The sequence below is a fragment of the Haliotis rubra genome, unplaced genomic scaffold (assembly GCF_003918875.1).
Source record: "Haliotis rubra isolate DU_JTF1 unplaced genomic scaffold, ASM391887v1 Scf366, whole genome shotgun sequence".
Lineage (NCBI taxonomy): Eukaryota > Metazoa > Mollusca > Gastropoda > Lepetellida > Haliotidae > Haliotis > Haliotis rubra.
In genome coordinates, this window is record NW_025767042.1 from 635,932 (window position 1) to 662,706 (window position 26,775).

General features: G+C 40.4%; 1 protein-coding gene and 1 long non-coding RNA gene across 2 annotated transcripts in view; both read left to right on the forward strand.

The window, feature by feature from the left end:
• Window positions 1-26,596, forward strand: part of LOC124285671 (Golgi apparatus protein 1-like) — a 53,108-nt gene extending 26,512 nt beyond the window's left edge. Inside the window, 15 exon segments of the mRNA XM_046721944.1 lie at window positions 604-753; window positions 8,353-8,466; window positions 9,405-9,493; window positions 10,906-11,034; window positions 14,229-14,310; window positions 15,132-15,191; window positions 15,648-15,699; window positions 15,702-15,746; window positions 15,749-15,772; window positions 16,995-17,137; window positions 18,119-18,220; window positions 18,980-19,123; window positions 20,004-20,124; window positions 20,393-20,499; window positions 21,635-26,596. Coding sequence (XP_046577900.1) covers window positions 604-753; window positions 8,353-8,466; window positions 9,405-9,493; window positions 10,906-11,034; window positions 14,229-14,310; window positions 15,132-15,191; window positions 15,648-15,699; window positions 15,702-15,746; window positions 15,749-15,772; window positions 16,995-17,137; window positions 18,119-18,220; window positions 18,980-19,123; window positions 20,004-20,124; window positions 20,393-20,499; window positions 21,635-21,802 — 1,530 coding nt within the window. The 3' untranslated portion in view covers window positions 21,803-26,596.
• Window positions 798-1,521, forward strand: LOC124285698. Its single transcript, XR_006900868.1, has 3 exons — window positions 798-981; window positions 1,025-1,413; window positions 1,460-1,521. It is a non-coding gene; the product is annotated as an uncharacterized LOC124285698 (long non-coding RNA).
• Window positions 26,597-26,775: the final 179 nt, after the last annotated feature.

A 26,775-nucleotide genomic window follows, 5' to 3' on the forward strand; every position in this document is an offset into this window, starting at 1 on the left:
AGGTATTGTCACTAGACACTCCACATCAGTCTGTAATTTATGACTAGGGGAAGTGATGATGATTTTTATGGAGGAGCATGTACAATGTGAATGCCCCCCCCCCCTCCCCAAAAAAAGTTATGTTCAAACTAAGTGACCCACATCTCATGTTCAAAATCAATTATGTCCGTCTTCTCTCTCTCTCTCTCTCTCTCTCTCTCTCTCTCTCTCTCTCTCTCTCTCTCTCTCTCTCTCTCTCTCTCTCTCTCTCTCTCTCTCTCTCTCTCTCTCTCTCTCTCTCTCTCTCTCTCTATCTCTCTCTCTATTTGTATGTATGTACAAAATTGCCACCCTCAGGCTTGCTGACTTGGTTCACACATGTCATCGTATCCCAGTTGTGTAGATTGATGCTGTTGATCACTGGATTGTCTGGTCCAGACTTGATTATTTACAGATCGTCGCCATATAGCTGGAATATTGCTTAGTGTGGCGTAAAACTAAACTCGCACGCTCACTCGCTCACTCACTCAGTTTTAAAACAAGCTTTCCTAAGTATTCAGATGAGAGAAGGATAAGGGTTGTGATTGAACAGTGATGCTGATGTCTGACCCTGTGATTGTTTAGGAGATGGAGTGCCTGCAGAACAACTATGACGACCTGACTGACGACTGCCAGCAGGTGATCGGGGAACTGATGGAGGAAGAGGACAAGGATATCGAGCTGGACCACATCCTCATGAAGGCCTGTACCCCCATGATCAAGCGGTTCTGTAACGTAAGTTCCCTTATCAACTTGTTCTGTAATGTGGGCATCCCTTATCAAGAGCTTCAGTGATATAAGTTTCTGTGTCCAAAGCTTTGTAATATAAGTGTCTTCATCAAGAGGTTCTGTAATATAGGTGTTTCATCAAGAGGTTCTGTAATATAGGTGTCTTCATCAAGAGGTTCTATGATATAGGTGTTTTATCAAGAGGTTCTGTAATATAAGTGTCTTCATCAAGAGGTTTCTAATATAATATCAAGAGGTTCTGGTGTTTTATCAAGAGGTTCTGTAATATAGGTGTCTTCATCAAGAGGTTCTGTAATATAGGTGTTTCATCAAGAGGTTCTGTAATATAGGTGTCTTCATCAAGAGGTTCTGTAATATAGGTGTCTTCATCAAGAGGTTCTGTAATATAGGTGTCTTCATCAAGAGGTTCTGTAATATAGGTGTCTTCATCAAGAGGTTCTGTAATATAGGTGTCTTCATCAAGAGGTTCTGTAATATAGGTGTCTTCATCAAGAGGTTCTGTAATATAGGTGTCTTCATCAAGAGGTTCTGTAATATAGGTGTCTTCATCAAGAGGTTCTGTAATATAGGTGTCTTCATCAAGAGGTTCTGTAATATAGGTGTCTTCATCAAGAGGTTCTGTAATATAGGTGTCTTCATCAAGAGGTTCTGTAATATAGGTGTCTCATCAAGAGGTTCTCTTCATCAAGAGGTTCTGTAATATAAGTGTCTTCATCAAGAGGTTCTGTAATATAGGTGTCTTCATCAAGAGGTTCTGTAATATAGGTGTGTCTTCATCAAGAGGTTCTGTAATATAGGTGTTTTATCAAGAGGTTCTGTAATATAGGTGTCTTCATCAAGAGGTTCTGTAATATAGGTGTCTTCATCAAGAGGTTCTGTAATATAGGTGTCTTCATCAAGAGGTTCTGTAATATAGGTGTCTTCATCAAGAGGTTCTGTAATATAGGTGTTTTATCAAGAGGTTCTGTAATATAGGTGTCTTCATCAAGAGGTTCTGTAATATAGGTGAGGTTTATCAAGAGGTTCTGTAAGGTAGGTGGTGTTTCATCAAGAGGTTCTGTAATATAGGTGTCTTCATCAAGAGGTTCTGTAATATAGGTGTCTTCATCAAGAGGTTCTGTAATATACAGTGTCTTCATCAAGAGGTTCTGTAATATAGGTGTCTTCATCAAGAGGTTCTGTAATATAGGTGTTTTATCAAGAGGTTCTGTAATATAAGTGTCTTCATCAAGAGGTTCTGTAATATATGTTTCTTTATCAAGAGGTTCTGTAATAGAGGTTTCATTAAGATATAATGTAATGTAGGTGTTTCATCAAGAGGTTCTGTAATATACATTTCTTTATCAATGTTCTGTAATATAGTTTCCCCATCAAGAGGTTCTGTGAGGCAGTTGTCTTTATCAAGAGGTTCTGTAATGTAAGCATCTCAATCATCAAGGTTCTGTAATGCCAGTGTCCTTAACTCTTTCAACACCAGTCAACCAGAAACTTTTACTGCCCTGACACCTGGGCTCCGTTTCACAAAGGTCTCGTACCTTTTCTCATAGCGAACGTACTTCCTATACTGTAGCATAGACTTACGGCAGTTATAGCGCTACAAAAGTTCCCAGAGATATCTCACACGATAGACGAAGCCTACGAAAAAAATATCAGCTTGTAAAACATTATCGCTACTACATGTCACACACCACTTGAAAGTTATCTGTTGATAAATATGAATTCAAAGTTTTTTTCTTATGTACTTTTACATGTTTAAGATAATACTGTTTTGAAAAAAACTTGTGTATCGTTTTGTATCGATATAACAGTCAACGATACGATAGCTGTATCAAACTTAAATGTATTGCAATGCATCGGTGAATCGTCCCAGCCCTAAGGCCACCTGTCGTTCATTTCACGATGAAAAGTCAGTGTGTCACTCATGACATTGTGGGGTCTCATGAGGTTGTGGACCATATAGCATTCCCAGAGGGGGAGGGAATTGATTATTTTCCAAGTTAAAGTAACTACACGAGTCATTGTCTACGTATCCTATTTTATGTAGGAGAGAACTTGTAGGTAAAATGGTGCAATATATGACATTGTAACCTTTGTAATTTACTAGATTTTGTACACTTTAATGGTATTAAATTGTAAGCTACATGATTTGATTCACAGATTTTACACATTAGAAAACGTTCCCATTTGTTGAAATATTCAATTTTATTGGTATGTTATTCTCTGATAATTTGGTAGAAATATTGAGAACCTTTTTCTGTTTTTAATAAGTAAGATAGCGAAAAATTAGGAGTGGGTGGGTCAGTTTTAAAATTCTTGAACATTTTGTTGTCGACAGTATTGTTTAATGGACTAGGTTACACTATATTAGGTGAGGTAATTGTTTTTTATACTGTACTTCTCTTCAAATTCTGTAAAAGTAAGGAACAATCCATTTTAACTGTCAAGTCATTTATGAATCTTATACCTTTCTTATACAAACTGCTTGTTGTCCCACTTGTATGTTATCATTAAGCCAAACATTCTAGGACATGATGTCTGAGGCTTTACATTAGTCATTTTGAGTCTGTCTGTTAAAACCACTATGATATTAACAAATCTGTGTAGAAGCATTATTGTGACAGTATACAGGCCCTGTGTTGTTTGCTGTTTATGCCATATACATTTTCAACCTAATTAGTATGTGTATTTAGAAAAAATAAGTATCGCCATTTTGAATTGCTTATAAAGGCAACGTCTTATCGTCAAAACCTTCTGAACTTGTATTTCTTCTATTTTTGGAGAGGTTGTGGGATGGCCTCGTGGTTAAAGCGTTTCCTGTCACGCCAAAGACCCGGGTTCGATTCCCCAGATGGGTACAATGTGTGAAGCCCATCTCTTGTGTCTTTCCCCGCTATGATATTGCTGGAATGTTGGTAAAAGCATTGTAAACGAAACTCACTTGCTCACTCTATTTTGGGTTATTTTATTCCACCATATTAGTATTACATTATTTGTGATCTTTAAAGTTTGTCTCAAAAATGTGAAATGACTTGTTTCACGTTTATTGTCGGGAGGATTTGGGAGAGCTGAGAACAGCTGGCAGAATGAATGATCTAAGAATGGTAATTCTGCCAAGTGGAGTGAAATTTCTCGTTGTCCATAGTGTCATTAATGCTGCACATTGTTTAAACTTATTTTCGGTATTATTATTAAGTTAGTATCAATCATGTCATCTATTCAAGGCTGAATACCTAACAGTCCAGTTCAAATCCATTGCTGGAATAGTTTCAATTTTGATGTTTTCATGGAGCCTATCCATATAAGTTTTGTTTTGTCTCTGTTCACTGGAGAAGCGAGCAAAACATTTTCCGTATGTTTTGTAAAGTTTATGTCTTGTAAACAATAAAGGTATCCCCGCGTTTGTTTAAGGTAAGTAAACATTTCTATCCGCTTGTACTTATCCCAGTAGTTTTGCAAAAGTATGTTAAATGTATCTACCATTATCTGTCACATTTTCAATCTTGGGATGCGTAGATGAGAAATGTGTATGAGATACGAAAATTGATAGATTTTGTGATATTTTGTTAACGGAAACAAAATTAATTTCATGCAACAAAATAAATGTTTAAATATTATGCCTTGGAAACATGTATATGAAATCCTTTATGCCGTACCTTCTCATGGATTTAGCAACCTATCTTTTCTGGACATAATGATCAAAATACAATCTAATGGGTTAATCCTTTCACATGAAGTCATCACATGTTTAAACACAAAGGTATTTATCTAATACATGTACAGGGGTGGAAATAACTTTAAAATTGATAGTGTACTCCGGAACAGTAGAGCACATGTAATGTCACTTGCCTTGATACTTTTTCCACTATACTGACCGTTTTCCTGCTGATTTTTTAAATAAACAACATAATTAACATTGGAAAGTCAACTGGACACCGGTACAGTGTGATATACAAATTTGCTTGCCCGACAGAAAAAAACACTGGACTCGGACGTCGGGCAATGGGTTATTTCCACCCCTGCATGTAGCATGACAATACAGGTGTCCTTTTTGAAATATCACATGGAGAAAATAGTATCAATAAGTTACTTGTTTCATTTCTTTATTACTGCTAATGTGTAGATATAATAGGTAGAACAGAATCTAAGCATAAATGCTGGGAAATTCAGCACTTCTCATTGACAGTTGGGACTGTGTGGTTGTATTGTAACCCCATCCAGTTGTCTAACACAACCTCTTGTAGATATCATAAAGAGAAATGATGTAAATAATCTGTACTTACAGTTTTGATTCCACAATCACGTGGGGTGATGGGTTAGCCTAGTGGTCAAAGCGTTCACTCGGCACGCCAAAGACCAGGGTTCAGTCCCCCACATGGGTACAACGTGTGACGCCCATCTCTGGTGTGCACTTCACTCACTAACTCCACATTAGCGATAATCCATGATAAAGAACCACAAACAAGAACACTGGAAATGTTCCAGCTTCCAAGTTAACAGTTTGGGCCAGTGGTTGCACTCAATTACCCACTTAGCACGTACCATAGTTTTCTACATATAACTAATAGTGCATTTGGATACGACTTAGAATATTTGTAAATAAATCATGTATGTCAGTATATTTTGTTGTAGAGGATTAAAGGCCTTGTTTGTTCAGGCATCATTGGAATTATCAGTCTTAACTATTTGCAGTTAATCTTCCACATATCGAATTACTGAGGTTATGGTTTAGTAAGATTGGTGTTAATATTTTTAGTAAGTTGTACACTTAAAGTTAGTATTTCTCTGTGTGTTTTAGCATGGACTATTTGAAATTTATTCATTTTTCTTCTTTTTTTTCCATGCGGATGCAGTTTCTTTGGGATCTTTGGGTAACGCTTCAAAAACCTGTTTTGCCTTTGCCATTGGAAGTTTTTTTTTTTTTTTTTAAAATTTAAATCTTATATTTCCCACTTTCATGTATAACAAAATATAGATATACAGTGCCATTGAAAGTTGTTGGTGTCCTCGTGATGAGGCTCTGTAATGTATATGTTAGGGATGACTTTTCACCAATGAAGTAAAACCTAAACATGCTCTTGCACATCCTACTCAGAATGTAACATACTACGAAGACAGAGGATGGTCTCACATTTGTCATAGGACCAAATAGATTTTAAACAGGCTTTAGAATAAGGCTTTACATGCAATGTCAGTGCAACTTTAAAATAATAATGGAGCTTGCCATTGATGCATCACTGAACAATGAGATTACTAGTAAGAGTCTTTATCAAGGGGTTCTGTAATGTAAGTGTTCCCATGATGGGGTGCTGTCATGTAAGTGTTCCCATGATAGGGTGCTGTAATGTAAGTGTTCCCATGATGGGGTGCTGTCATGTAAGTGTTCCCATGATGGGGTGCTGTCATGTAAGTGTTCCCATGATGGGGTGCTGTCATGTAAGTGTTCCCATGATGGGGTGCTGTAATGTAAGTGTTCCCATGATGGGGTGCTGTAATGTAAGTGTTCCCATGATGGGGTGCTGTAATGTAAGTGTTCCCATGATAGGGTGCTGTAATGTAAGTGTTCCCATGATGGGGTGCTGTAATGTAAGTGTTCCCATGATGGGGTGCTGTAATGTAAGTGTTCCCATGATGGGGTTCTGTAATGTAAGTGTTCCCATGATGGGGTGCTGTAATGTAAGTGTTCCCATGATGGGGTGCTGTCATGTAAGTGTTCCCATGATAGGGTGCTGTAATGTAAGTGTTCCCATGATGGGGTGCTGTAATGTAAGTGTTCCCATGATATGTAAGGGGTGTCTGTAATGTAAGTGTTCCCATGATGGGGTGCTGTAATGTAAGTGTTCCCATGATGGGGTGCTGTAATGTAAGTGTTCCCATGATGGGGTGCTGTAATGTAAGTGTTCCCATGATGGGGTGCTGTAATGTAAGTGTTCCCATGATGGGGTGCTGTAATGTAAGTGTTCCCATGATGGGGTTCTGGGGGTGCTGTAATGTAAGTGTTCCCATGATATGGGTGTTCTGTCATGTAAGTGTTCCCATGATGGGGTGCTTTTAATGTAATGTAAGTGTTCCCATGATGGGGGTGCTTTCATGTAAGTGTTCCCGTGATGGGGTTCTGTCATGTAAATGTTCCCATGGTGGGGGTGCTTTTAATGTAAGTGTTCCCATGATGAGGTGCTGTAATGCAGGTGTCCTTGATCAGGAGGTTCTATGACTTTTGTACTGAACAAATGTGTTCCCTGTATGCTCTGTTTGTCCGAAGAAGTGACTGTTGAAAATCTGATCTGGTCCTGGGCCCAGATCCACAGAATGTTTGAGCGCTATGACATTCATAAGTCTATGATAAAGTATGGAGTAAGACAGGTTGGGATCATGGACCCAGGCTGATTAATTGTCTTCATTCCCTGACTTCATGAATCCTTTCTCACTCAGTCAATGACTATTTTGCCAGCTCCAGGCTCAGTTACTTAAAGGCCGCTGGTGATATACCCGGAATACTGTTGAAAAACTTTTGTACTTCAGGCTGTTTTTTTAAGATTGCTGCCATGACGATGTTTATTTTCTGCCAGACTTTGTTGTCATGGTTACATTTTTGGGTTACTTTATTAAATGATATGCATTCAGTGCCCTGAGCCATGACTTAAATAAAAATTCCACTTTTTCTTTTTCTTTGTTATTTGGAATGTTTTATGATGGAAGTAAACGATGTGTTTAATTTGCTGGCTATGCATTTTTGTGTTTGTGCCGGAGAGTGGCCTCCCTTGTCACTTGTGATGAGGCCTTCAGGGGTGGAAATAACTTCAAAATTGCTAGTGTACTCCGGTACAGTGGCACATGTAAAATTACTTGCCCTGATAATTTTTCCACTATACTGACCGATTTTCTTGTTGATTTTTTAAATAAACAACATAATTAACATTGGAAAGTCAACTGGACACCGGTACAGTGTGATATTCAAATTTGCTTGTCTGACAGAAAAAAACACTGGACTGGAACGTCGGGCAATGGGTTATTTCTAGGGCTGCACAATATAACCGGTTTAGACCTGAAAACGATACGTATTGCGATACGCTGATCGAAAACCGGTATTTTGACTTACATTCGGAAAACTTCGTAACACTCGGAAATCTTCGGATATGTCCTTGTTTCATTTGTGCCAAATATTATTCACATTTATATTTTATCATGATTAAAAGTTGCTATTAAAGCTTAATCAAGCATAGTGATTTTGTTGTGTTTTTGCTCTATAAATCAAGAATTAACTTGATTATAAGTAGTTTTTGTGTTTAAAAATACTTCATGCAATATATTGCAATACATATCGCAATACATGCTTTCGCATCGCAATATATCGCGATATGAAAATTCTTTGCAATACCCACCCCTAGTTATTTCCACCCTGACCTTGTTTAGAAAGGGAAGAAAGACATGTTCAGCACATGCATCCCAACTGCATCTCATTTGATATGACATTCTTTTGCATCATTACAAATTATCTTTAGATAGCAGTCAGTCATTTTGAAGAAGATGAACTGATCTGAAAGAAGGATTGGTTGATGGAGTCCCACGTTCCATCTCTTGTTGCAGGAGCTGCTGGATAGTGATGCTGATCCCGGGGATGTGCTGGAGTGTCTCATCGAGCACAAGAACAACCATGAGATGGACTCCAAGTGTGCTGCTGGAGTGGAACATCACCAGCTGGTTAGTACACTTACTTTACTTAGCTACCCGTGAAGATCTGGGGTAGAATAGGTCTTCAGCAACCCATGTGCTTGCCATAAAAAGCGACTATCTTGTCGTAAGAGGCGACTAACGGGATCGGGTGGTCAGTTTCGCTGACTTGGTTGACACATGTCATCGGTTCCCAATTGCGCAGATCAATGCTCATGCTGTTGATCACTGGATTGTCTGGTCCAGACTCGATTATTTACAGACCGCCGCCATATAGCTGGAATATTGCTGAGTGCGGCGTAAAACTAAACTCACTCACTCACTTACTTAGCTGCCTGGATATGTACACTACAATTTGGCCCGTGAAGATCCAGGTTTAAAATGGTCTTCAGTAACGCATGCTTCTCGTAAGAGGTGACTTACGGGATCAATTGGTCAGACTCGCTGACTGGGTTGACACATGTCATCGTATCACAGTTGTGTAGATGGTTGCTCATGCTGTTGATCACTGGATTGCCTGGCCCAGACTCAATTATTCAGAGACTGCCACCATGTAGCTGGAATATTGCTGAGTGTGGCGTAAAACTAAACTCACTCACTCACCCAATAGCTACCCTACTATTGTTTGTTGGGGTCAACATCTGAAGACCATTCCCGTTGTCCCATGCCATGCTATTGGTGAGTATTGAGAAAGGTGTTCTATAAACACACTCTCTGATACACTTGAGGGGCGGTGGGGTAGCCTAGTGGTTAAAGCGTTGTTCGTCACGCTGAAGACCTAGGTTCGAATTCCCACATGGGTACAATGTGTGAAGCCCATTTCTGGTGTCCCCCGACGTGATGTTTCTGGAATATTGCTAAAAGCGGCGTAAAACCAAACTCAGTCAGTCAGTCAGTCTGATACACTTGATGCCAGATGATGTGAGAAGTGTTTGTCCAACATTTGTATAATGTCCGCTCTTTTACAGATAACACAGAAGGACTTCAAGTTCAATCACAAATTCAAGGAGGCTTGTCAAAAAGCTGTATCGAAGTACTGCAACTACAAGAAAACAAAGTAAGTACACCTTGTTTCAAACGCTCCATGCTGCAGGCTTGTGTGGTAATATAGTTCATGATGAGTTAGGGGTGTCAGGTTTGACAAGTAATGACATTTTCCTGGGTTTGATTTCTCACAGCACTATAGTGCATGATACCCATTAAAATCTGGGTTAGAATTGGTCTACAGCAACCCATGCTTGTCCTAATAGGTGACTAATGGGATCGGGTGACTTTGTTGATGCTTGTATCCTAATGGTGTAGATCAATGCTCATGCTGTTGATCACTGGATTGGCAGACTGCTGCCATATAACTTGAATGTTGCTGAGTTGGCGTTAAACAACAAACAAAACAATACACGAAGCACATTCTTAGCATAATGAAGTTGCTGAAATTAAGAAAGAACTCACCTTTTTGTTTCACCATGGGGTCAGAATATGAATCCCAGGCTACCAGTGTTGTGAGTAGCATGGAATCGGTTGGGTGGTCTGGCACAGTGACTTGGGTAACTACATGTGATCATATCGCTGTTGAATTGATCAATGTTCACGATGTCAGTCATTGAACAATCTGGGCCAGACTTGATTGTATGCAGACCCATCATATAGCTGAAAGTCTAGGTGCTGTGTGGAGCAAAGGAAAACAGGTTTTGTCCGAGCCATTACAAAGTGTGTATATGTTCAATGATTCATGGCTTGTAAAGCATTTCAATTAGTTTAATTTTAATCCTGTATCATGGAGGTTTGATCATGTTTAAACAAAATCAAATACTCAGTATTAACTAGATCCCGGGTTAGAATTAGTTTTCAGTAACCCATGCTTGTCGTAAGAGGCGACTAACGGAATGGGGTGGACAGGCTCGCTGGCTTGGTTGACACATGTCATCGTATCCCAGACCCGTGAAGATCCGGGGTAAAATAGGTCTTCAGCAATCCATTCTTGCCACAAAAGGCGACTATGCTTGTCGTTAAGAGGCGACTAACAGGATCGGGTGGTCAGGCTCGCTGACTTGGTTTGACACATTTCATCGGTTCCCAATTGCTCAGATCAATGCTCATGCTGTTGATCACTGGATTGTCTGGTCCAGACTCGATTATTTACAGACTGCCGCCATATAGCTGGAATATTGCTGAATGCTGCATAAAACTAAACTCACTCATATCCGAAGTGTGTAGATCAGTGCTCATGATGTTGATCACTGGATTGTCAGGTCCAGGCTTAATTATTTACAGACCTTCCATATAGCTGGAATATTAAAGAACAAACAAACAAATCAACAGTATTAACTAGGGTGACTTGCTGCTAAAGCTGACACTTTATCTGAAGCAGCTTCTGTTATCTCCAGGCCACAGGGGTATTTTGAAATTATAATGTCTGCGGCACAAAACATTCTTTGATATATGTTTTCATTATTCTCCTCTTTATTCTAGGTCAGATGTTGTGGTGTGTCTCAGCGAACATGTTCGGAATGACACCTTGTTGGATAAGGATCACAGAATTGAGAAGCAGTGTCGCCACCAGCTTCGACTTCAGATCCTGCAGAGGGTGAGCCCACGCTAGTAGTTGGCTTAACATGAGGCCCTGCTTAATAGCTAAATATCGCAGAAAGTACAACTTTACCTTTTGGGGACAAGAATTTCTTGGGAATTTTATGCAATAATTCCATGCAGTTATTTGTGGTTCACCAAACGACACAGAATGAGAGTCAAAGTACAAATGGGCAGATCCTGAAAAGCCTTTGTGACTTAAAGGATGTTGGATGTAGGGGTGAAACGGTATACTGCGGTATTAGTAGAACCATGGTGTTTTTCCTTCAGTTCGGTATACCGTAATGCAGTCCAAAATGTCGGTATTTTTGGTGTTTTTGTTCTGTCATTTCTATCTAGTCATAGGGGCCGTGGGGTAGCCTAGTGGTTAAAGCGTTGGCTCGTCACGCCGAAGACCCGGGTTCGAATCCCCACATGGGTACAATTTGTGAAGCCCATTTCTGGTGTTCCCCGCCGTGATGTTGCTGGAATATTGCTAAAAGCGGCGTAAAACCAAACTCAGTCAGTCAGTCTATCTAGTCATAAAATGACAGTTTTGTTCATTCAAAATACCAAAGATTATGATTATTTTTTACCATGTTATTAAACGATGTAAGGTTTGGCTCTTGTTGATTTTCGGTATTATGATTATATCTTTTATACCGAACCGAAACGCACCAAATTGAAGGCCTTCTACCGTAATACATAAAGCATCGTGGTAAGAGTGTACTGTTTCACCCCTAGTTGGATGGTCCAGCTCAGGGACATATCAGTGCTCATGATATCGACCACTGAATTGTCTACACTATTTACTGGTTGGGGTTACATGCCTGGAAAATGAAGAAACTGACAGCTTTTACCATCCACAGAAATATAATTGCTTCAACGGCGATATCATTACTTTTATGAGTTTATCAAGAGGTATTTTATGCTTGTTAGGCTATAATATATCTCTGGAGGTATGTGATTGCTTCTTCAGGCAAATCACTACTGCCAGGATATCAAGAAGTGTATCAATGCTTCTAGGGCTAGATCCTATTTCTAGGGGTATGGGATTGCTTCTTGAGTTATATCGTTACTTCCAGGAAATCAATGAGTATATCATCGTGTTTAGGATGCTCATGCTGTTGAAGATTGAGGTGAATATCACATGTCCAAGGTCGATAAATCATTGGATCAACCGAACTGAAGTCAATAATTGTTTTATAATAAGACAAAAGTACTGAATACCTGTTTTTCTGTGACACAGTCATGAATCTTCGTGGTGTTATGTCGTCTGCCATTTTGATACAGATGGGACGTAACTCTAAACCAACACAGTCACAGGGACGAAGCGATGCCTCGCTTCCTTATCTAGCGTGACGCACGCAGTGCGGAGTTCACAGCTGGAATATCCCAAATTCTATTTTAGCCACGGGAGGTGCTTGGATTGTTATATCAACCTCTCGTGACGTGGCGAGGTTGACATCGCTTAGCGTCAAAGCTGTGATGTGACCAAGTGGGCCAATCAGAAGGGCGGAAATCTACCTGTCATGTGAATGTCAGGTGAGTGAGTTTGGTTTTACACTGCTTTTATTCCACACATTGTACCCATGTGGGGATGCGATCATGGGTCTTCGGCGTGCCAAGTTAATGCTTTGACCATTAGGCTACCCCTTAGTGGATTTGGCGGAGACTCATTCTGTTATTATCCCCTGCCACGCGTTTAGCACGAAGCGGGAGATATAGTATTAGGCCCCGTTTGTCCATCACGTACAAATTGGAATATCTTAAGAACCGTTCACTAGATTCTTTTCATATTTGGTACTTAGGTTCATCACAGTATAAGTAAGGTCTCAGTAAAGTTTGGTGACCTTGACTTTCATTTCAAGGTCACAAGGGGACATTTTACCCTTGTCAGTGAGATATCTCAAGAACCGGTCACTGGATTTCCTTCATATTCAACCCCAAGCTTTATCTAGGGAAGAGAATCAGAAGAGAGTCAATTTTGGTGACCTTCACTTAATTTTCAAGGTCACGGTGACACTTTCAAGATTTCCACGTTTAACTGCATGTTAAGCTTAAACTTGTCAGCGAGATATCTCAAGAACGGTTGACTGAATCTTCTTCATATTCAACATCAGGCTTCATCCAGGGAAAGTGAGGGGCCCAGTTGATTTTGGTGACCTTTTCGTAATTTTCAAGGTCACGGTGACTCTCTGAAGATTTCAGCATGTTAACCTGCATGTAGAGATTGTCAGCAAGATATCTCAAGAACCATTCACTGGACTGTCTTCATATTTGACACCAAGCTTCATCTAGGGAAGGTGCAAGGTCCAGTCGATTTTGGTGACCTTCACATAATTTTCAAAGTCACGGTGACACTTTGAAGATTTCAGCATGTTAAACTTCATGTTAAGGCGATAGTGAGTCTTGAAAATATTTGTGTGTTTGAACAACTACAGAGCCAGATATCAAGAGGGGTTGACTGGTCATGTTTTTGTTGATATTTCACTTCATCTTAAATTACGACCTTCACTTTCATTACTTTTTAAGTTTGATGTGATAATTTGCGGCGGGGGATTATGTCACCTTAGTGACAATGCATGTTTTCATTGTACCATGCTAACATTTATTGTAGATAAGTTATGTTCCTTGCTCCGATTGATGAACTTTTGGCAGTACATTTGCAAGACATGTATATGTATATGTATATGATTCATGTTGCTATTCTCCTGATACTACAATACTTTCCAAAAGAACTACATTTAAATGGGACAACTCTTTAGTTTGTGTTCTGTGTTCTGCAATGTATGCCTGCCTGTGGTATTACTGAATTTGTCTTCAGCAACCCATGCTTGTTGTAAGAGGCGACTAATGGGTGATCAGGCACGCTGATTTCGTTGACACATGGCATTTGCGTAGATTAATGCACATGATGTCGACCACTGGATTGTCTGGTCCCGACTCGATTATTTACAGACCACCGCCATATAGCTGGAATATTGCTGAGTGTGGTGTTAAACAACAAACACATATTACAGATTCAGACCAAAGAATGAATGCATATGACATACTTGCAAGGTAATTAATCAGTTGTATGGTACTGTTAATTGATTATTGACACAGTAAATTAGGTTCAGATGCTCTATGTGTAGTTAATGTCATGTCCCACAAGACTGGTAGACAATATATATTATATCATTATATTAATGAGATTTATATGGATGACTTAACTTTATATGCTATTTGTTGCAGGTCATGGAATGTCTGAAGAAAAAACAGTCCCGCTTGAGCCCACCTTGTCACAGACTACTTTTCAAGAGAGAAGTAAGCTGATGTTACTCATAATAATAATAATTCAGTTAGATAGCGGCTAGTATCCATCTGACTAGTTGCTCACTGGAAGCTTGAATCAGATGACTTATCCCACCGGGTACCCATTTTCTGCTGGGTGAACAATTTGAACGAAGTCACTTGCCAAAAGTGAGACCTCAAGTATCACATGTGCTTCGTTGTGGGGCAGGACTGAAGTCCTAGAAATTCTCAGGAGTCAAACTGCCAAATATGGTCACCCATCCAAGGACTCTCCGAGCTCGACGTTGCTTAACTTCAACTGATTCGTGATCTGAGCTCTACGCACAGGACCACACACACTTGATGTCGACTGGACTTGAACATAAATATTCCAAATTGTTGTCCTCAAGATTTTTAGAATCTAGTGGTTGTATTATACTGTAGATAATTAATATGAAAGGGCTATGATGTTTTTCCAGAAGATTTACTGAAGTTGCTAATTGTATGTTTGGAAACTGGGCAACTTTGCAATCTTTATTTGATAAAATATGCCATAAACGTAGTCCTGCCAATAATAGTCAACCTGAACCAGCTTGGTTTATTCGAGGTAATAATGAACTGTCTGTGCTATGATCATGCTGTTGGTGTGCCTGAAACGCAATATGAATGGACTAATTATTATAAAATTTATTATTAATTACCTGATTTACATTAGTTGTATTTCACATTTTGTATGAATAGTAAAACACATGGAATGTAATATTGTCCCTTTACTATAAAACATCAGTAGTGACCCTGGAGTATGACAATGTTCTGTTTCCTTAACTTTAACATTTATGTTGTTCATCCTTCAGAAAGATGAGTTTGCTATCGCTGACTATGGGCTGCTGTCTGCATGCAAGAGGATGATCAAGGTTTGCAGAAAATACTCATTCTTTTACCAAGAGTGTCAAGTTTTGAAAGTAATGTGCCATACTGTAATTGAAATACAATTGTTAGTGTTGAAAAGATCCCGGTCAGAATTGGTCTTCAGCAACCCATGCTTGTCCATAAGAGACGACTAACAGGATTGGGTGGTCAGGCTTGCTGACTTGATTGACACATGCCCAAATGTATAGATCGATGCTCATGATGTCGATCACTGGATTGTTTGGTCCGGACTCAATCATTTACAGACTTGAATATTTAAATATTGTTGTGTGCAGAGTTAAATAACAAACAAACTTGCTGAAGGCATGCAAAGTAAAGTCATCTACAAGATAATGTTCTTTGTTGTTTCAGCCCATTTCTGGTGTCCCCAGCCGTGATATTGATGGAATATTGCTAACAGCGGCGTAAAACCAAACTCACTCACTCACTTGTTGTTTCAGGATTACTGTGATCCTGATGATGATCAGCCACAAATCCTTCGCTGTCTGAAAAAGAAAAGAATAACCCTGACTTTGATGCCAAGTGCAGATCGGTAGTGATCCGAGAGAAATCATGCAGAGTAAAGGTGAGGGGACATTGGTATGGTGAACATTAACGGCACCTAAACAGACCCCAGATGACAGGAGTGGTCATTTACTCAGACTACAAGTGTGGGATGCTTTTCAAAATTTGGTGGGGCGGTTGGGTAGTCTAGTGGTTAAAGTGTTGGCTCGTCACACCGAAGACCCGGGTTCGAATCCCCACATAGGTACAATGAGTGAAGCCCATTTCTGGTGTCCCCGCCGTGATATTGCTGGAATATTGCTAAAAGAGGCGTAAATCCAAACTCAGTCAGTCAGTCAAAATTTGGTACTTATTTAATTTGCGTTATTCTGTTTAAACATGTCACCCAACCAGAAAGTTAAACTGACCTAACTGTGTTGTAAAACCAATCAGTTTGCAAAACATTTTTCTTTTCTAGTAAGCAGCAGAATCTCTGGTCCTCTACACAGAAGTTGTAATTCAAAATTAAGAACTGGATTTTCTGGTTAATTGAGGTCCGGTTAGAATATTGATCTTCAGTAACCCATGCTTGTCGTAAGAGGCGACTAATGGGATTGGATGGTCAGGCTCGCTCACTTGGTTGACACGTCATCGTTCCAATTGTGCAGATCGATGCTCGTGCTGTTGATAACTGGATTGTCTGGTCCAGACTTGATTATTTACAGACCTCTGGAATATTGCTGAGTGTGGCGTAAAACTAAACTAAACTCACTCACTCACTCTGGTTCATTGATCGCTTGCTTGTCAAGTTTGTTTATAGTCTGTCATTTCATTGCTGGAATACTGCAGTCTCATCAGGCTGTAAATACTTACATTTTAGGAAATATATGTGAATGGCGGGTGCTTCCGGTAGGGCAGGATATGCTTACCCTTTTCGTGAACACCTGGTGTCGTCACTGATTTTCGAGGTGTTGGGGTAGCTCATTGGTTAAAGCATTCACTCATCAAAATTATAAGTATTTAGAGACTAAGCGTTAGTCTAGGGGCTGTGCAGCTTCACCCCTCCTCTGGAACTAAATATGATATAAATAAGATACCATCACCACACAATGCCTCATTTATCCTATACACATAGCCAATTGTGCAGATCGATGCTCATGCTGTTGATCACTGGATTGTCTGGTCCAGACTTGATTATTTACAGACCGCTGCCATATAGCTGGAATATTGCTGAGTGCAACATAAAACTAAACTCACTCACGTATACACATAGACTACCACTGTCCCATTGTTTGTGTTCATAGACTATCGGCTGAATCCCTCCCTGAGGAAGGCGTGTCACCTGGACATTGGCAAGTTCTGTGCGGGTGTGGTGGATCAGCACAAACAGGATGTGGAACTTGAAGGTCTTGTCATCAGCTGCCTCAAGAAGCAATACGCTGCCAAGGTAACTGACAGTATATGACTGCACATATCTCCCAATATGCCATTTACTGTATCTGTTTAATTAAAGAACCCGTGAAGATCTGGGTTAGAAATGATCTTCAGTAACCTATTCTCGTCATAAGAGGTGTCTAATGGGATCAGGTGATCAGGCTCGCTGACTTGGTTGACACATGTCATCGGTTCCCAATTGCGCAGATCGATGCTCATGCTGTTGATCACTGGATTGTCTGGCCAAGACTCGATTATTTACAGACCGCCGCTATATAGCTGGAATATTGCTGAGTGTGGCGTTAAACAGCAAAACAAAGTCAAATGTTTAGTTAAAAACTATTAGATTCCTGACTCGTATGTTGGTGAAAGAAATATTGGTTGGTGGGTTGGATATTTTTTTTCCAAAGAAATCACTTTTTGCCATGTATTTTGGAATATCATTGTTTCATTAGATTTATACTTCATACATCGTCCAAATTTTGGAAATCTGTGGCAATATTATGTTTTAAAGGATAGTTTTGCCATAGTCTTAAAACCATGATTACAACTCAGAATACACGACTTCTGGAGATCACAGGTTGGGCATAGTCGTCAGTGTAATGATGCGATAGTAGTCTTGGACATTAGAAATGAGCTAATGCTTGTGTCCAGTCATGTAGTCCTATTTCTGCAGTTTATACAAGATTTTCTCAATGTCAAATATTTCAGCAGTGTGCAAAGAAAACATTAGGGGAAAGATTTATAGTGTTTACATTCATGGTCTCTGTTTCCCAAAGTGATATTTGCACTGAGACAGTCATGGTATATGACAGCTGTAGCACAAATATGACTTTGTGCAATGAGACCATGGGACCCTAAGCACTATGACTTTCAAAAGAATATCTGAAGATATGGAATATCACATTACCTTGTACAGCCCTGTTCAATTACTGGTACATGTTCGCTGATAATAACATGCTCTCATGGTGTTAACTGCTATACATCTGTCTAGCGACTGTCCCGGGAATGTGATATGGAGATTACCGAGATCATCCAGCAGGCGGCAGGAGATATCCGCGAGGCTCCCGTCCTGGAGAAGGCATGCATGAGTGAGGTAAGCTGTGTTAATAGTCCCAAGTTAAGGGTAACTGTTTTCCACTGCCTTAGGTTGATGTTCTGTCATTGTCCTCTGGGCTGCTTGATGGGCAGTGGGCTTAGCATAGTGGTTTGACCATTCACTCTCCACACCGAAGACCTGGGTTCGATTCCGCTTCATGGGTACAATGTGTGAATCCCATTTCTGGTGTTCCCTAAAGTGATTTTACCGTAATATTGCTAAAAGCTGCATTAAACTAAACTCAGTCTGGGCTGTTTGTAGAGGTGTGCAGTATTACTGTATTCCTGAATGGCCGTGTTACTGTTCCTATCTGACCGCCTCCGTGGTGTAGTGGTTAGAGCGTCCGCCCGGAAAGCGGAAGGTCGCTAGTTCGATCCCCGACCGCATCATACCAAAAGACGTTAAAATTTGGTACTTGGCTGCCTGGCGCTCAGCTTTAATGGGTACAACAAGGACTGGTCGGCTCGGAGTCAGTATAATGTGTCTGAGAGGGGTATCCATGCTTCACTGCGGCATGGTATCTCAGTGGGCTAGCACTATCAAACCAGCTTAAGTCTGGGCTAGTACAAGCAGCCGCACATACACACACACACACACACGCATGCACGTTGTCATATGAGCGTAATATTCTCAAGCACGACGTTAAATCCAATTTCACCTCACCTCACCTCACTGTTCCTATCTGTGTTCTGTGTGTGTCATTCTGGACCTGTGAGAGAATTTGAACAGTTGTATGATTTATGATTGTGTATTCAGATAAGGGTGCACTGCAAAGATAAGATGATGGAAGCTGATGGCAAGGACAATGATGAGATCAAAGAAGCTGGGAAAGGACAAGTCGAGGAATGTCTCAAAGAAAAGTTCCGTCAACGGAAGCTGACAAACAAGAATTGTATCAAGGTAGGGATTCCAATATCCATCCCATCCAAGGTGTTCCAAAGTAGATCAGGGCCCCGTTCCTCAAAGAGATCATAGCGCCACGACTGTTGTAAGTCTATGTTAAAGAATGGGAGTTACGATCATATTAGCACTATGATCGCTTTGAGGAACGGGACCCAGGCCCACAGAATGTCCTGTTGTACCTTAGTGATCCCAAATACTATGTTGAATTATGCCCTAGTCTTCACCTCCAGGGTGATCTGTGTAGAATGTATTTCTAGTAACATGTAGAAGTGTGCCCCAGTCTTCCCCTCCATGGTCATCCAAGGTTGAATGATGTTTTGGGCACAGTAGCTCACTGGTGCCATGCTTGTCTTCAATGAGGAGCAGACCGCCTCCATGGTGTAGTGGTTAGAGCGTCCGCCTGGAGAGCGGAAGGTCGTTGGTTCAATCCCCGACCGCGTCATACCAAAAGACGTTAAAATATGGTACTTGTTGGTCCCTCCCTGGTCCTCGGCATTAATGGGTACAACAAGGACTGGTCGGCTCGGAGTCAGTATAATGTGTCTGAGAGGGGTATCCATGCTTCACTGCGGCATGGTATCTCAGTGGGCTAGCACTATAAAACCAGCTTACGTCTGGGCTAGTACAAGCAGCCGCACATACACATACACACACATGCACGTCATCATATGAGCGAAATATTCTCAAGCACGATGTTAAACCCAATTTCACCTCACCTCCATGAGGAGCAGAGAGCAGAATGGTGATGTGTTGGTTTCAGGCAGACTATGTGACTGGTATTTCATATGATATGTTTATATATGTAAATACAGGTGCATTCAGGTATTACTGAGTGTTGTATCTTGTGATGGTCTCTAACGGGTAGTTGGTGTTGCAGGAAGTGTCCTACTTAATTCAAGAAGAGGAGATTGATGTCAACGTAGACCCCGTTCTGAAGATTGGTTGTCAGAAGGAGCTGAATAGACTCTGTCGGGGTGTGCGTGCTGGAGAGGGCAGAAGTATGTATACATTAGAAAGCTTTTGTTCAAGGCAGATGTATGGAGCAAATATTTCAGGCAAATGTTTACAGTATATGACTTTGTTCAAAGCAGATGTTTACAGTATATGACTTTGTTTAAGGCAGATGTGTACAGTAGGTAGCCTTTGTTCAAGGCAGATGTGTTCTTTTGACAGCCCACATTCAATGGAGTTGTAATCATGACGAAGTGTGTACCACTGTAGATGAAGTAAAGGGGGATACCCTACATGAGTGGTGGTGTGTTTCAGTGATGTCCTGTCTGCTGTCTGTGCTGGAAGAAGACCCCAAGTCTATGTCAGACAAGTGTCGGACCATGCTGCACAACAGGAAGGAGATGTGGGAATATGCTGCTCAGGTCAGTTAAACCTCACCACACCTCACCTCACCCCACTGCTGCTCACCACACCTCACCTCAACCCACCTTGCGTCACTCTACTTCACTGCACCTCACCATACCCCACTGCACCTCACATCATCCCACCTTGCATCATTCTACTTCACTGCACCTCACCCCACTGCACCTCACCATACCCCACTGCACCTCACATCACCCCACCTTGCATCACTCTACTTCACCACACCTCCCAACTGCACCTCACCTCACCCCACCTTGCATCACTCTACTTCACCACCACACCCACATCACCCCCACCTCACCCCACTGCACCACACCTCACCCCACCTTGCATCACCTCTCTACTTCTCTACTTCACACACACCTCACCCCACCCACTGCACCTCACCACCCCACCTCACCCCACCTCTACTTCACCACCACACCTCACCCCACTGCACCTCACCTCACCCCACCTTGCATCACTCTACTTCACCACACCTCACCCCACATCACCCCACCTGCACTTACACCCCACTGCACCTCACCCCACTGCCCACTGCACCTCACCTCACCTCACATCACCCCACCTTGTGTCACTCTACTTCACCACACCTCACCCCACTGCACCTCACCTCACCCCACCTTGTGCCACTCTACTTCACTACACCTCACCCCACTGCACCTCACCTCACCCCACCCCCACCTGCCACCCTCACCCCACTGCACCACCTCACCACATCACCCCCCACCTCACATCACTCCACCTTAAGTGCCACTCTCACTTCACCACACTCACACCACACCTCACATCACCCCACCTTGCATCACTCTACTTCACTGGGCACAATGTTTGAAGCCCATTTCTGGTGTCCCCCGCCGTGATGTTGTTGGAATATTGCTAAAAGAGGCGTAAAACCAAACTCGGTCGGTCACTCTACTTCACACCTCACCCCACTGCACCTCACATCACCCCACTGCACCTCACCAAACTTTAGGTGTTCTTTCCATATCACCAAAACACACCATGTAACTGAAATACTTTTCAAACAATTTAAGAGAATTCATACTGTTCCAATTATAAAGATGATGAAAGTCATTTGAAAGCTAAGAGAAACATACAAAACTAAAAAAACTGTATACTTTTTCATTTCAGGTTGCACCTATTGAAGGATTCCAAGAAATTTACACCCAAATTTCCGAGTCCCCAGCTAAATTCTATATTCTGGGAGTTTTGACAGCAGTTGTGTGTATGATCTTTGTGTTTGGAATTGGATGTGGACGAGTCACCAAGCGAGTTCGAGCCGAGATGAAGAACAAATAAAATCAAGTGTACATGTGAAAATAACATTTAACCCTGTCACTGACGACAAGATCAAGTCACTTGGTCAAGCTTTGTCATTGACAGGGTTAATAGGAGCGAGGGAAGGGTGACCCTCAGTTATAAGTTCTCTGTGATTAATTGAGTTTTAGATTCACTTGTACTTTTCATCCTTTCATTGATAGATACAAACACTTTCACTGGCTGCGAGATTGTCAGTGAAAGGGTTAAAGGATCAAATCCCATATCTTAAATCATCTCTCAGTAAAAGAGTTCAACACATCATGATATGCATCGCAGTATTTTAACACATATAGACAGGCTTAATTAGCAAGCAGTTGTTCTGTCACAATGCAAAGTTGATTTGAACTCATTTTGATATCATCAGTATTCATTTCCAATCAAAGAAATGGATATAGTGATGGTTGATTTTTATCCCTACTATTTGGTTCTTCCTGTATTTTTGTTCATAAAATCATCTCCATTGAACAATTAACAACAGGTTCAGTTTAACATCTGCCAGTATTAACCTCAATTGAAATGGAAACAGCATCCACTTCCTCATGTTTGACATACCTCCCAAGATAACAACTTGTTGTTCAGGTTTTAGTCACCTATTTTTGAATTTCAATTATAAAATGCACTTTTTTGTAGTTCGAAACTTGCACTTGACAGTCTCATTAAAAATGGATGGATTAGAGAGCTGAAATTCTGAGCAGCTGTTCAGTTTCTGTATCTGAGAAATATGCATGAAAGGGCAGTTCTGAATGAAAGCCACACAACTATAAAAAAATTGGATATTTTGACACTGTCTTGATCTGAAAGAATATTTCTAATTTTAATGAGACTGCCTGTGTCCTCTAGTTTACCAGAGCTTGCATAATCATAACACTCCCGGCCTGTCAGTTCTCTGAAAACATTCCGACGCAGTACACCTTTCAGAGCTGACAGCCGGCCCACCCAACAGCGACTACACAACCTGTTCCCCCATCATAGCTGCCAACTGTCACTTAGTTTAGTTGAAAGTCTGTAATGACTATGATTTGCCAAAGTACTAATGAAAATGATAAGGACTATGTTCACATGGTAAACATTTACCTGCTGCAAATGTGTCATCTTTTTCTCCCAACACTCTGATGTAGGCTAGCAGTAATTATCAACTTATTACTTTTTCCATACAGGTTGTAATAATACTAAGTTGCCAGTTGGCAGATAGGCTCTTCGGTTCCACATGTGGTAGATTTACGTTGTTAAATTCTCCATGCAAACATAGACATGAATTGGTGAATCCTCAATTTGTGGCTTAGATATGAAATCATGTTCGTGGTTGTAATTATTTTTTTATTGTATTTGTTTTGGTTTGTTTTAGGAGATTAGGAGTGTTGGTAAAACATCTTGCTCAATCTAGCCTAGATGAAACATGCTCCCGAAGCCTAGAAGCTAATGGTAGTAAAATCCGGACAATTGTTTCAAAATTTAGTATGGGTGTTTTATTAAAATATGTTATTTTTACACATTTCCCCCTTTTTTTTGGTACTGTTGTTTTTTATTAGGAATATGTTTCTAGACGATCGTGGTTATTGTGGGGCTTCACTTGTTGATATGCACAGCACATAACGGCAACATTCTGTACCTGAATATCAGGTCCATTGCTACAAGTTCAGTGGTAAGTTCCTTCAGGCGGGCTAGACTTGGTTTGAATCCCGATTCACCCTGATTATGTTTCTAAGTTTGTCAACACAGTACACCAAAGTGGTAAACAATGATCAACATCAAAATGGTTACTCTTCAAACCCAGCTCCCTCACTTAAAGGCATTTCCTTTTTATGGTGACTGTTTGCATCTTCCTACTTGTTTACTTAGGGGTAGCCTTGTGGTTAAAGCATTTGCTCGTCACGTCGAAGACCCAGGTTCGATTCCTCTTATGGGTACAATTTGTGAAGCCCATTTCTGGTGTCCCCCGCCATATTGCTAACAGCGGGGTAAAACCAAACTCACTCGTTTTTCTTAAGGAAACCTAAGGATCCTTTTCTTCGCATATTTGGAAAGATATTCATTGCTTTGATTCACATTGTCACATATATTTGCTTGCTTTTTCATCACAAGCAATACACACAACATTGGAAGGCACATATTTGTTTTTGTTTGATAAAATGTTATTTATTGTCAGCAGATTCTACTTAGATTGATGTTTTGTATGATCGGTAAACAAGCAGGTGTCATTTACAGAACAAACCACAGTCCATCTCAGTGAATCGACAAACAAAACTAATGGTGCATTTGTTGGCGTCAGTCTTATCCTGGTTTCTGCCTAATTTTGGTTCTTGACTTTGTGTAATGGTACCCCTTGTTACTGATGGTGAAACCAGTGTAGCATATATCGGTAACCCAATCATTGTACTGTTAAGCTTATGTGTTGATGGTCTTGCCTAGTGCCTTGCATGCTTGCCCCTATGAAATGGAATGAATATTAAGTTAATCATGCAAGATCACCTTGCTATTCTGGCCCTCAATAATCTGGACACCTGTTTTTATACGAAGGGTATACTCAAGAAATCTGTCGATTTCTTTGAAAACAGCATTTTTTGCATTAACAAGGGTTTTTTTTGTAGGTTGATGGTTGCTTGCCCATGTCCCATGTTAAAATATAAATTATATTACGATGTATCTTTAATGAATTTAATTACTTGAAATTGTTCACACTGAAAAGAAATTTTGGGAGTTGCATGAGCAGGTAATAGCGTTCTGAAGGTTGCTTAGCGCTGTCCCATAGCCGATGCAGTTGTTGTTTGTGTTTGTTAAGCGTGAGAACAAAGCTCTCACATGTGAGATTAGAGCAAAATTTCAAATTTTTTCATGTTGATCAGGAACAAACAAAATTGAGATTATTTTGTAGGTTTTCTGTTTCATTGGTGTCAGCTGTCTGTAAATACTCACGTGTGACCACATTGGTCATTGGGCTGAAAAAAATTATCAAAAATATATGTATATATATTATTGGAAAGTATTCATCATGATGGGTCTGACTAAAATATTTGTTCATTTGTCTTAGAAAGGGATAAATGATACATATGGGCATATGGAACCAATATATTCCAAACTAATTTGTTTAAACAGCATCATTGATACTGAAACTTGGAATCCTTACAAAGCGTTGGTCATGTGTTTTTGTAGATATATCACACACAAGCTGACTGCAATGTGGTACAGTGAAACAAGACTGATTTTTGGTTCTGATTTTCGATAGGCCATTTTGGTAGTCGCTACTGTACATGGCTTAATGTTATTATTGTTTGTGATAATTTACTGAATTTGAAGCAATAGAATTTGACATATTTGGTCATTTCAGTATCAGTATTGTTGGTTGTGTCAAAAAGACTTGTTTCCTTGCATAATAGAGTTGTTGTGCTTGACTTGTCCCGAAAACACTTACCCTGTTGCCGAGATTGTGTGGTTGTTGGACTCTTGTTATCATGTTCCAAGTTTGTTGAACCTTGAACATACCAGATCACCTAAACTTTTTTCCATTGGCTTTCTGGTGATTTACACATAGCATTGTTGCTGGAAAGTTCAGCATTGACCTCTTAGAATCAGCCATATGATCATGTAACTAGGGTACGAAAGAAAACATACCTATGTACTTTGTGGTTTATTGTTTGACATGTTAGTGTGAGAATACTCTGTAAGAAAGGGAAACAAAACTACTTTGGATGAGAGTGACAAGTTTGCTGTTTGAACAAAATGCTTGTTCTACGGTGCTGTCCATTTTATTCAGAATAGGAAATGAATTAAGTATGTTGAAATTTCTGTAAAAACAACTTTTCACAAATGGAAAATAGTTTTCCCCATCGGTTAGTGGTTGAGAGGATGAACGTCACATGTACATGGAAACTGCACCAGTAACATCTCCAATTAAGACTGCCACAAATACCAAAGATGCATCATAATTTCAGGAGAACTAATCATGAACTAATCTTCAAAGCTATTTTGATCAGTGCTGTTTTCAAGGAATGTAATGCATGTGGTATTTTGTTAGATGTACATAGTTATAACATGTTTATTTACTTGTAGCTCTGTGTGAAAGTGTAGCTAGGACCATGGGAATTTGAAGTTTGGATTTTAAGGATGGCAAATCTAATAATTTTACCAAAACTTCAGGTATCCGTGCTAGGACTGTAGGATGTTGTCATCTGTAGGTTACTTTTGGGCTTGAAATATATGAAATATGTAAAAAGCTTGACAGCTGTACATTTGCTTCCTCCATGTTCCTTAACCCGTGTTCTGCTGACTTCACATCTAGCCCATCAGCTTGTCACTGTTCATCCCAGACACCATGTTGGGTTGTAGATGCACCAGGGAAGCTTCTGGTTGTAAATATATACATACATACCCTCAGCTTTCACAGCACTTATCTACTTGAGTTACACATGTTAAGGTTTGGTAAAGTTTAATTTGTACAGTCATGTAACCAACAATTGTATTGTCAGGGCAGATTGCTGGTGTTTCCTAATGTCTGGAGTCGGAAAAATTAAATCAAGGTCCCTTTTTTTTTGAAATCTTAAGAATTGAACCAGTAGCAGAAAAGAGATGAGGTGATTGCATCTTCAGGCCTCTGCAAGTTCATATTCAGACTCCCCGGCACCCACAATGGACAATACCAGGTGTTAGGGATAGTCACTTTTACCACAGGGGGTTGTGGTAAGGACTCACATATTTTTCTACTTGTTCGTCATATGCTTGTTGTAACAGGGGTGTGTTGGATGTAAGGATTTCTATAATAAAGTTACTTCAACCACAGTTAGCGTTGTTTTCATTTCAACATATCCCACGGTGGCAGTATGGATAAGACGTTCACTCGTCATGCCAAAGACCAATTCCCCATTTCTGGTGTCCCCCTACCCATGAAGTTCCGGGTTAGAATATTGATCTTCATGCTTGTCGTAAGAGTCAACTAACGGGATTGGGTGGTCAGGCTC